The sequence below is a fragment of the Gossypium hirsutum genome, chromosome A08 (assembly GCF_007990345.1).
Source record: "Gossypium hirsutum isolate 1008001.06 chromosome A08, Gossypium_hirsutum_v2.1, whole genome shotgun sequence".
NCBI lineage: Eukaryota > Viridiplantae > Streptophyta > Magnoliopsida > Malvales > Malvaceae > Gossypium > Gossypium hirsutum.
In genome coordinates, this window is record NC_053431.1 from 92,913,298 (window position 1) to 92,926,422 (window position 13,125).

A 13,125-nucleotide genomic window follows, 5' to 3' on the forward strand; every position below is an offset into this window, starting at 1 on the left:
ATGGAAGATGACGTTGGTTCAAAAGATTAACTTAAAATTTTGTATCTTTTAAAGGGACTAAAAGAAGAAATTTTCATGTTACAAAATGTTCAAAAATTGGTTGAGAGAACATTTTGAACAATTGTATAATTAAATTTAAAAAAAAAAAGTCAAAATAGGAAGTGATATTATATTAAGAGTAAGTAAGAAGATAGTTGAAGCTTGATTCTTTTAAATAGTACATTTAATAATATAGGAGTTAATATGATTTAGTCCCGACATCACGAGTACTTTTCACATATATAATGTGGGGTAAAGTTAAAAGAAAATGAAGAGTGAAAATCTACTATTTTACCCCAACCCCTTGTTATTGCAGCAACCTTTGGTGTTTGAAAGTAAGTTCTCAGCTGCAATCATTTAAGTAGAAGGTTTTTAATCTCTATGAATTTAATGTGGAAACTCACTGAGTTGAAGGTTAGCTTCAACTGCAATGTTAGTTCAACATGCATTAAATAATAATAAAAAAATGTATAAAGTTGAAAAGATTTATTAAAATAATAAGGTGATTTTGTCTTTTTTAACCTATATTCTGCTTCCAATTCTATTAACCAAAACACTATAAAGAAGGCATGTAAATTTTGGGAATTATGTGATTTTAGAGTTGGGGTTCAATTCTAATCACTCTCCCCATTTTATAAAACAATAATAAAATCTAATGTCACTTAAATTCAAATTACTACCCACTCCCAATTCATATGTTTAGATTAACCAAATGTTTCACTTTTTTTTTTTAGTGTAACCAAATAAATAACTTCAATTTTAGTTTTTGATACCAATAGATATTTTTATCAATATTTACAAATATTTATATTTATCACACACCATTATCAAAAAAAGAAAAAAAAAAGAAAGAAAGTAAATCTAAAACTTACTGCATTTTTGTTACATTTATTCATAATTTGAATCCATATCAGAAAATGCCAGAAATATTCATTGCCTGGCTGCTCCACCTCTCCATTTCAGATTTGCAGCAAACTTTATTAACTGCAAAATTAAATTTATGAAAGAAATAATCATCTATTGATTCATTTGATTTTCTTTTCCTTATAAAATCATGTTTATATATTTACAATTAGCATCAATTTCAATTTTTTAAAAAATAACGAAAAACCTAAGAGGCGAAAGAACTAAAAAATATGGTGATATGTAACAAAAAGAAAAAGACGACTGATGAATGCTTGTTTAGCTAGCGAGAAAAAAAAAATAAGAACCAAAAAAGGAAGAAAACCCAGATTTTCTAGGAAGCCAAACAAGTTTCCCAAAAAAGCCTGTTCTTTTCCATCTCATTCATGGTTTCGCTTGAGTTTGAGTTTTCAGCTGATGAAGAGGATTTCTTTTCTTTCCCCACACCAACTCCTTTAATACGTTGATCATCCCTGCAACTTTTTTTATACAATTGAACCTCCTTTTGCTCCACCACCCCATCGTCATCGTCGTCATCATCTTCATCATTGACACCTTCAACAACATTTGCAAATTTGTTTTTTAAGCTACCACCAACCTCTCCAACACCATGAACAACATCAGGTGCAATATCACAGCTACATGACTCGGCATCATCATCATCACCATCATCATCGTGACTGATGTCAACCATGGCTGGATCGGAACTACAACCAGATTCCGAATCGCCGGTGGCCTCGAAGAGCAAGAAAGAAGACACGTCAACAACTTTACTTCTTCTTCTTCGGATACCCATTAATAACCTGTAATTACCAAACCGCAAAAAACAAAACGGAAATTCAAAAGAAAATTTTTATTGGTACTGACTTTGGGTTATTTAAGCCTTTGCTATATACATCAGAAAGTTTCATAAGTAATAATTAAAAAATAAATAAAATAGAAGGAGGGAAGGGTGGGCTACTATTGCTATTGCTACCGTGTTTGACGCATTGGAAAATTTTATTATAATGAAAAAGAAAATTTTGGTTTCTAGAAGGAGATAAATATACGCTAACGCAACGGTTGATATTGATAGAATCACAGTTCAGACCAGAGTAGGCCAGGTCCCACCCTTCTAGAAGCTTAACAATCACATAAATATCAAATCTTCTAGAACCCCACGTTCCTAATTATATTTATTATTATTATTATGGCAGTTTCTTTTTTTGTTTTATTTAAAGAATAAAATACTTTTTAAAAATTACTTTATTAGGTTAATTTTTGAGAAATTTACAAGAATAAATTGATTAATGAAAACACTTTTAGCTGGAAATATTTTCAGGTGAAATGTAAAAAAATGTTTCCAACTAGAAACGCTTTTATCGTGTTGCTAGTAAAATACTCTAAGTAGAACGCGTTTTTGCCAACTCATTTAAAAGCGCTTCCAGTTGGAAGCATTTTCCCCAATAGCAACCCCCCAATGGCTACTTTCCCCACAGCTAATTAAAATAGCCGTTGGCACTCATCACCCCCAACAACTACATTTTTCGAAACCCTATAAAACCCCCTTACTTTATTTCCACAAATTTCACTCATATATCTCTCAAAATTCACAAATCACTCTAAGAAATTTATCAAATTCTCTGTTAAATTCTTACTTCAATTTTATTTCTCTCTAAATTATATTTTTTATCAAAATTATCTTAATATTTTTGCAAATAAATTTTTATTAAAAATTAATTCTTATTTTTCAAAATTAGAAATGGATGGATCTCTAATCCATTTTGATGACAAGCACATTTTCGTTGATCAATTGCAAGTGGTAAGAATATTTTTTGATATATTTCAATGTTTAATTTTTTTTATTTCATTGTTATATTTAAATTTAATTTTTTTTCGTAAATGTGCGAAAGATCAAATTTTGGAGTGTTATATCCGTAATCTACCGACTCCTCAATCACCCTTGATTGAACTATACTTGAGGGAAGCCGATTTTTCGCACATGGCCTTTGTAGGTTGGGGGTGTAAGTTGGACCCAACACTCGTAAGTGTGTTGGTGAAAAGATGGAGACCGGAGATGCATACATTTTATCTTTCATGCGGTGAGTGTACTATCACTTTAGAGGACGTGTAGTTACAGTTGCGGTTATCGGTGGATGAGTCAGTAGTCACTGGGTCAATTCACGTGGCCGATTGGAGAGGTGCATACGATGAACTTTAGGGTTTGGTTTTGGAGACAATTTATGAGGTAGGACCAAAATGAGTTGGTTAAGAAGAAACTACGAAGGGCTAGATGAGGATTTAGTTGAAGTCAAAAGAGAACGACACGTTCGGGCGTACATCCTTCAAATTATCGGGGGTATCCTAATTCTAGATAAGTCACAAAATCTCTCCATCTAATGTCGCTGCTGAAACTTGTCAACTAAGAACTCAGTTGGGGGTCCGTTGTGTTGGCGATATAATACTGGGAAATGTGTCGAGCGATGCAATCACATAAAATTAAAATTGGTGTTTGCATTCTACTATTGCAATCATGGGTGCGGTACCAATTGCCATTTTTACTGTCCTCGAGTGGACTACCTATACACATTCTCACTCGTAACAAGGTAAAATTCATCAGATGATATGATGTCCATAATAAAATTAATTTAAATAATATTATGCTAACAAATTATTTCAATAGGTGGAACCATGGGTTGAGTTACATAGGATTATCGAATGAGCTGTGAGAAATATGACTTCTATTGGAAACGAATGTGTGAATTTATTTAAGTTTAAATTATATTGTATTAATTAAAGTAGTTGATTAGATATTTTGTAGTATATATGTATAACTAAAGTTTTGATTATTTTAATATAGTTTGAATGGACACCAAATGAGGATTCGACAATTTGAGAATGCATTACTGAGGAATTCTTTGTGAATCTGAACATCTAGCACGTGAAGGTGTCATTGGTAGTGTATGCTACTGTCGAGATGCACGAGTCGGATAGAGTGTTGCAGCAGTTTGAGTTCTGACAATCGATTCCCGTGGCACCTTAAGACGTTGATGATCTGCATCGTATCAACTTGTGAGAGTAGACGGATGAGAATTGACTGGTATTCTACGCCTAATATATCAACATGTGGAATAATAGGTACGATTTCTTACTTACTCGCGAGGCTATTATTGTTCCGAAGTTAGCTCTAGAGTACATGCCATGGTTTAGGATCCATGGTAAGCGATACTTGTACGGGGAAGAGGCAAGGGGTCGAAAATTGCATACGAGGAGGCCACAACAAGCCTCTATACATCCAAGGACTGACGAGGGGGGTCCATCATCAGTAACTACGCAAGAATCGGCACCGAAAATTGCACCACTAATTGTTGTACCACTCACTGGTCAGTATAAACCGTCTTATTCTGGTGCGTATACTAACCCTACCATTTTTAACACAAGCATCATATATTCCACCACATTTTTTGCTTCTACTGTTATCCCAAGTTTTATTTTTGGAGCTCCGTCCTCGATGTATTACACACCCATGCCATCTCTATTTCCAACGATGACGACGTATAGGTTGTTTATGTTTCAGGTACCGAACGAGAGTCCACTCGTTATGCCATCGGTGTATGGGATACAACATAGTTATACTTATTCACCGTTTGTAATGCAAACACCTCCGAGATTATTGTTCTACCAAGGTGAATCATCTTCCCAACCACCTATTCCTAGACCGAAAGATGCACAGTGGCAATCGAGGATGCAAAAATCGTAATCAACCAAAGGCGAAAAAGATAACCTACTGAGACCAAAACCCCAACTAGAGGTTGAACCAATAAGGAATCTGATATGCAATCATTGACCACCCTGATGTGGCACAAATTTTGATTGATTTCTTTTATCATTGTATCAATTTTTTTTTGTATAGGTATATTTTTATTATTATGTTTTTAAAAGAATATGGTTTTTCATTCAAGTTGGTATTTGTTATCATTTCACATAATTAAAGTTGGTATTTGCTCATTTTACAAAATTAAAGTTGATATCTGTTATAATTTCACAAAACCACACATTTATAGATTACAATAAAATTAATGTTTTCTAGTCTGCACCGTCCATTCGATTTGGACATGACGACATTGTGTGGCCCGATTTCTTACACCACCCGCATAACTTCAGTTGGTTTGTCTTCTCTTGAATATTCATGTTGCATATTTGAGTTGACATTGATCAACCTTTTGGTTTGTGATGCAATGACCTATCGGGTAACAACTTAAATGGAGCACTCGGTATAGGTGGCCACATACATTCATCTGGGACCAGTGGGGAAACATGTCTCCACACGTTGTACAAGTTTTCTAATTTGCACACTTCGTCCACAAAACTAATGGGGTCCAAGCGTTGATTGCTATATGCTACAATTGCATGAGTCATGGAAAACGGAGTGCGTCAAGTCTCCTACAATTGCAAGTCTATTGTCTCAAGTGTATATTTTCACTCCCTCGGCAATACTTTCGTTCGATCTGTCAAACTCTATTATGTTACCCGAAACCTATGAAGCATGGACATGGACACACAATAAGGGTACGACACGATACAGACACGATGACACGGTAATGTTTAAAAATGAAGACACGGATAAAAAATATTTTTAATATTTATATATATTTATGTTAAAATACTTGATGTAAATGAAAATATTGATATTTTCCATTAATATATAATCAATTATTTTCCATTAAGTTCTCTTGTCATTACATAAAATATGACAAAACATAGCAATACAATTTTCAAGTTCATTACACAAAACATGTCATATCAAATCTAAATTTGAGATTCAACCTATATCCTTAAGAAGACTTGTACAAAAAGAAGCAAAAAGAGAGTAATTTTCTTGTTCATTTCATAGCATTAGAAAATTTCATTTCTTCTTCTTCATTGGCAAAAATTACCATCTCCATATCTGGTTCATCAAGATATAAGCTAGCAACTTCAAGAACTCCAACTCCTTCAAATGAGTTAAATACATTACCTTCAATATCCCACATCCTGTTCTCTACTTTTTTATGATGAAGAGTATTTATTAATAGTAATCAAAGATTAGCATGCATAAATACTAAATCTTTGGCATGTTGAGGATTAATCTTATTTCTCATAATCGAATGGATAAACAAATATGTACTTCAATTTCTCTCACAACAAGATGATGATGAAGGTTGTCTAAGAAGTTTCAAAGTTGAGTTTTGGAGCAAATGTATTGAAGCCTTTTAAACTAACCACCAAGACTTGAGATCGAAAAGCCATCTATTTTGTAGTGAATCAAATGAAATAAAAACATCTAGTGCTCCCGAAAATCTTGCAAACTCTTAGAAACCTATCTTTCTTTCTTTGGTAGAAAGAAAATATCTTCTTAAGCACTTATTCATTTCGTCTGAGATTGCTACATCTTTATGTGGAGGAAGATGATTTGGAACCTCATTAAGCTAATCGCTACAATAATACTTATGTAAACAAATAAATTTTAATTTTTTATTTGATAATAAATAAAACAAGTATAAAAGAATAAAAACAAGCATAAATGGAATATATGCTATCTAAGTTTAGCTTGGATTTAAAGAATGAGCCATACAATGAAGTGGTGTATTACTCTTAGTCTATTGTTCAATAAGAATATCATATGCCACTTCATTAAAGATTGATTTTTCCTCTCCTTTCTTCCCTTCATACCTATAAATACTTATCTTCACCTTTTCAATCATTTCATCTCATATCTCATAAACCAAGTGAAGAATATGCATGTACATGTCCTTAATTTGAAGCATATCATATATAGGTCCCTTAAAAGAAATGATATAATCAACCTTATCCCACCAAAGGTCATCCAAAATTTTTTCCTTTACCAAAGAGGCTTTGGAAACATCATCTTCTCTATAAGTAGACCATTCATCACTAATAACCATATTTTGAAGACCCCATTTAATGAGCTTAAGTCTTTTTAACATCACAACCATAGAAACAAATCGAGTATCCACTACGACAAATAATTTCAAAGGCACAATAGAATTAAATATTGCCAACCTCATAGAGTGATTCATTATGAAGTTTCTTATAAAGATAGCATCATCAACATTATTTATCCAACACAAAACATCATATGTAACCTTATTCTTTTCGGTGTTTTTTGTAGGACACATATTTTTAAGAGCAAGATTAAGAGTATGTACCATACAAGGTGTCCAAAAGATATGAAGATGTTGTGTCTCTACTAATTGATTCCACGGCTTTACAAACCGACGCATTGTCGATTATCACTTGAAAAACATTTTGTGCTTCAACCTCAATTATGACATCTTTAATTAAAGTTGTTACATAAAGCTTATCATTATACTCCTTTTCATAATTGATGACTTTCAAGAAAATAGCTCCATCTTCAGAAACAACAATAAAGTTAATCAATGGTCGTCTTCATGCATCTATCCATCCATCACATACAAGACTAATACCTTTTCCCCTCCACATTCCCTTTATAGGTTGTAACAACTTCTCTATGTTTGCTCGCACTTTTTCCAACAATATAATACTTAAGGCATTATACCTTAGAGGTATATAACTCGGAAACAAATTTTTACTAGCTAAGGTGGATGCATTAACATAATGAGGGTTCCTAACTAGATGAAAAGGCAATCCACCTGAATAAAACATTTAAGCAATTTTTCTATCTAAATTCTCTTGAGCAGCAAGGTTTAACAATTGTTCTAAAGGGTCTTTTCTTCTTTTAGAACCTAAATTATGCCCTTGAAGTGATGTTGTGTTTGGTCTAAAGGAAAATGCTAGTGTTTGAGAACTAGGTGACAATGGGATTATTTTTGTTTGCAACTTGATTTTTGCATCCTTAACTATTTTTTGCATTTCAGCAAGATGTTGTAGTGTTACTTTAGGACACACTCGAATTCTTTACCCATTTAGTTTCAATAAATGTGCTTTAACCCTAGAGTATGGCCCTTTAAATGTAGCATTGCAAAAATTACACACAAACCTAACATTCCGCCTCCTTCAACAGTTTTTGATAATTTACTAACATATCTCCAAAATGAGTGTTACTAATGTCATCTTGAGACACACTAGTATTAGTAACATTATTTGATGAGCCAACACTTCCATTACCACTTTAAGATGTCATAATTAAAACCTAAAGTATTAACAAAAAAAAAATCAATGTATACTTCAAGAGTGATCATCACAAATTAATTATTTAACATACAAATATACAAAAAAAAAAGTAACTAAACAAATAAAATAATGTAACCCATTCAAACTTATCATAAAAAATGGCAACTCATTCAAAACATAAAAAAAATAAAATATTAAACTTACCTTCAATTACTTCAAACTTCCATGTCTCTTGAAAGTAGGAAAATGAAAATAAGAGTGATGAATGTTTAAAATATATTTTGAAATGTGATAAATGGAAATGTCAAAGGCAGTAAAGCAAGTATAAAGCTCGAAAGCTTATCAAATAAGCTAATTTGTTTTAGTTTTTTTTACTATTTTGATTGGCTATTTAATGTTTTAACTTTTTAGTCTTTTCAATGTTTACATAGGCTGATAATAAAACTCAGTGTTTCATTAATAGTCTGTTAGTAAAACTTAACGTTTCATTAATAGGAAACCTTAAACTTCATGTTTCTTCTTTACATCATCTTCTTCCCATTGTTGACTCTTCATCTGCTACTTTTGAAAGCTAAAGTTTTAGCCATCGTCTATCAGCCACCATCTACTTTTCTTGCATTTTTCACGTTTCCTTTTTAGAAACCCATATCGAGACCGTGTCTGACCTTTTTTTTAACGTATTCCAACATTGCTTGTACGTATCCAATGAGTGTTTGTGTAACAGCCCGTTTTTAGTCAAATCAAAACAATAGTTTTGGAACCACAAATTTGAATTCAAAATATTTATTTTAATATGATTTTAATGATTTCAGCATGGTTGAATGATTGTGCGAAAGTTTCTTTTAAAAATTTTATCGTTTGATTAGTCAATTTGATAAAAAGGACTAAATAGCATAAAGTGTAAAACTTGTGTTCTATTAGCTAAAGGTGTCTAATAGCTATGGAACATTAAAGTAAAGGTCCTTAAGTCTTAATTAGCCCACAATGGAGTTAGTGGAAGTTAGTGGCTTGGTATTTATGTGAATATTAAAGTTATTAAAGGTTAATTGTGTAAATTGGTTATTAAAGGTGAATTAATTAAAACAAATGCCATTAATTTCATTCATCTTCTTCCTAAAACATTAAAAATTGATTTTTCATAAGGAGAAAGGAGGCTATGGTTCGACCAAGACTTTTATTCTCAATTAGATACGATTTTTATCCCATTTTTAATGATTTCTATATTTTTGTGATCGTTGCAACTAGTTCTAGCTAGCCTAGGGACAATTTTGCAAAACTGTTAAAGATTTTAAAAGTTGCCTGATGCGTGATATTCGTAACAGGTTTTAAAAATTTATAAATAAATCGTTCTTGAGACTAACTTATTATCACGATTAAGGCAAGTGTACCTATCAAACAGTAGTATAGTTCAGCAAGACCGGATTGTCAAACCCAAAGGAACTACGAGTACTAGTATTTACTTCCTTTTTATTATCTAGCTTAAAAATTAAAAGGTTTGGTTATCTAAACTAATTACTAACTAAGAATGCACAGAAAGAAAATTTGGGAAAATACTTTTGGGAAAATTCGATTGATTCAGACAATACCTAAGGAAAAATCCGTCTAGACTTCACTTGTTATTTGACTCTGAATCAGACGATTTATTCATTTGACTTGATCCGTAGAAATCCCTAAGTTATATTATTATCTCTCTCGAGACTAATAACGTCTAAACCTAGGTTGAATAATTGAAATCTCTTTCTAATTAACACCCTAGAATTGCATTAACTCGATCTATGGATTCTCTTATTAGGTTTCACCGTAATCCGGAAAATCTTATCACCCTATCTCTAGGCGTGCAATCAACTCCGCTTAATTATGATAAATTTACTTTTAGACGGGGTCTATTCCTCCTCTGAATAAGAGCTTAACTTGAATCAATATCCTGGAATATCAAAACAAGAATTAAGAACACATAATTAAGAACAAGTCAAATATTTATCATACAATTCAGATAATAATAACAAGATCCGTCTTAGGTTTCATTCCCCTTAGGTATTTAGGGGGTTTAGTTCATACTTATGAACGAAAACATCTCAAAAGCATAAAGATAACAAAACATAAGAAAACCCAAAACTCCTAAAAGAACTTGCTGATGAATCCGGCTTCTGAGATGGATCAATCTGCTTTCCTTAATTAATTCCTCACTTCCTCCTCTGCATCGTTTTTTTAAGTGCCTCCTCAGGTGTTTAAATAGGCTTTTGGATGCCTAAGAGCCCTAAATATTGGCCTTTTCTGAATAGGACTATACTTGGGCTCGGCAGGGACACGCCCGTGTGCGATTACTCTAGCCCGTGGTCAAGGCTGTTAAATAGGCATGGGCGTGTAGTCTACCCATGTAAGTCGTGCTTCAATCATGCCAAATGGAAACGGCCGTGTGACACGCCAGTGTGAGGAAGTCCAGGCCGTGTTGATTTCCCATGTGGGTCTATTTTCTCCATTTTCGGCCCGTTTCTCGCTCTTTTTACTCTCCTATGCTCTCGTAAGTATAAAACATTAAATTAAAGGACGAATTCACCAAATCTAAGGAGAAACCATCCATAAATGGGCTAAGCATGGGATAAAAATGTAACACCCCTAACTCGTAACTGACATCAGATTAGGGTTACAAGGCATTACTAGACAGACAAAACATTTTAGACCAATTTAGAATCATAGGTATTATTTAACATCATTTCATAAGCAATCATTTCTGAATATGGTCTACGAGACCTAAAACATACGTTTAAGAACGGTTAGAGCTAAACCGAATACAATAAAAAAATTCAGAACATAGAAAAATTTTCAATTCTGTTGACGTCACACGCCCTGCGTCCAGAATGTGTGCCTCACACGGGCATCAGACACACCCATGTGAACCAGCCATGCCAAATCAGGGTAACCATACTGACTTTTACCCACGGCCAATAGGCACGCCTGTGTGCTATGGCCGTGTGATACTTAGCTAGCTACTGACTTTAGCCCACAGCCACATGACACGCCCGTGTCCCCTAACCGTGTGACACCATGCAGGCTTGATTTAAGCCAAATTGCCACCCCTTTAGCCATAATAGACAACATTTGTACTTAAATTTTCAACCAATTCTATATTCATAACATGCTTCATTATAACAAAAACATATTAGCTCATAAAACACTACAACCATACACCGTTTGGCACCTTCAACCAAAAAACAAAACTATATACAGCATTTCATTTGATAGATAACTATCATGGCGTAATATATATACACATCAAAACTTATATACATAGACCTTCTAGCCTATACATGCCACACTTTAAAATATATTTACACTTTCAAAAGTACCAAAATGAGATTGATAGTGTGGTGACAATCCTCGACTATCCCCGAGCCTTCAGTAGCTACGATAACTGTACAACAGGCTACAAAGAGCTTAGTAAGCCAAATACAATTGGTTAACTACTAAAGCATATAAGTACAATTTAACCATAAAGATTCATAACCATTTCATAGAATAATTCATACTTAATCATGCACCTTTGTTTGCATATATGTCATGCTTCATTTCCAATTCCATACATATTTCACAGAGACAAAGTTTTTCATATTCAGAAATTTAACACGATACAAACGTACCTACATAGGTTATACATTTCAAATACTCATTCTCATATTTCGTACGCTATCATCAGATGGTTCAGAAACGATACAGATGCTCATAATCAAGTACAATGTCGACGTCCCGGACGTGGTCTTACATGTAATTCAATATCGATGCCTCTATCCCAGGCAGGGTCTTACACGAAATCACATACGATGCCGATGTCCCAGACATGGTCTTATACGTAAATCTCAATCGAGGCCTGTATCCCAGACACGGTCTTACACGATGTATCAGACAGATGTCAACTTTTCTTAGAAGCATACAGAGCATTTCAGATATTACATATTATCATACTTTACTCCAAAGATATTCATCAGACACTCAAGGCCATCCAATATAGATTACAATTTATATGTATAAAATTTATTTCAATTAACACGTAATTGAAATTTGACTTACCTCAGACGGATTTCGGATAAAACGAGTCGTCTATTCAACTATTTTAGACTTTCCCTGATCTAAGTCTGATTTTCTTTGTTCTTGATCTAATACAATACAAATTCAACCATTCAATCATTCATTTCATTCAATTTAATCCATATACACATATTTAGGGCACTTTACATTTTAGACCTTACATTTTTACACTTTGACAATTTAGTCCATTTTTCACAAAATCACCAATATGCAAAATTTCTTTGCAACAAGGGCTAGCTGAATTTTTATGGCTTTTATATAAGCCCATACAACATGTTTATTTCACATTTTAGTCCTTTAAAATAGTATCTTTACAAATTAGCTCAAATAGCTCTTTTTCATCAAAATTCAAGAACAAAGTATGATAATCTCACATATATCTTTCATAATCCATATAAAAACATCACAAAGCTCATATAATCATCAATGGAACATTTCATAATCTTCAACAAAAACGGAAATTCAGACATGGGTTTTGAAGAACACGAAGCAACGATCACAGAAATGTAGAAATTATCAAAAACAGACGAAAATTCATACCTTAATTAAGGATTAAGTTAGCCGAATATCAAAACCCCATTTTAGCTCTTTTTCTTGCTTCATTCGGCCATGAGAATGATAAAATGGCCATTATTTTATGTTATTTTTTATTTAACACATATTATAATAATTGTTCTCATTTTTGCCCTTAATGATATAACATTAATTTTTACCAACTCATGTCCATACTTGTCCACCCTTAAAATAAATGGTAAATTTGACATGCAAGGACTTTTATTTTAAAAGCCAAGCCAATTAGGTGCTTTAACATTTAGCACTCAACTTTTGCACTTTACGCGATTTAATCCTTTTTTATAATTAAGCACAGAAACAGATAAATTAAATCACATAATTTTCACAGATGTAAATTCACATATCACAGACACAAAAAATAATATTAAAATATTTTTCAAACTCGGATTTGTG

General features: G+C 32.9%; 1 protein-coding gene across 1 annotated transcript; it reads right to left on the reverse strand.

Annotated features, from left to right (window-relative positions):
• Positions 1-895: 895 nt before the first annotated feature.
• Positions 896-1,910, reverse strand: LOC107947889 (uncharacterized). Its single transcript, XM_016882395.2, has one exon. It carries the CDS (start codon positions 1,736-1,738, stop codon positions 1,277-1,279), a length of 462 nt encoding a protein of 153 aa, XP_016737884.1. The 5' UTR covers positions 1,739-1,910; the 3' UTR covers positions 896-1,276.
• Positions 1,911-13,125: the final 11,215 nt, after the last annotated feature.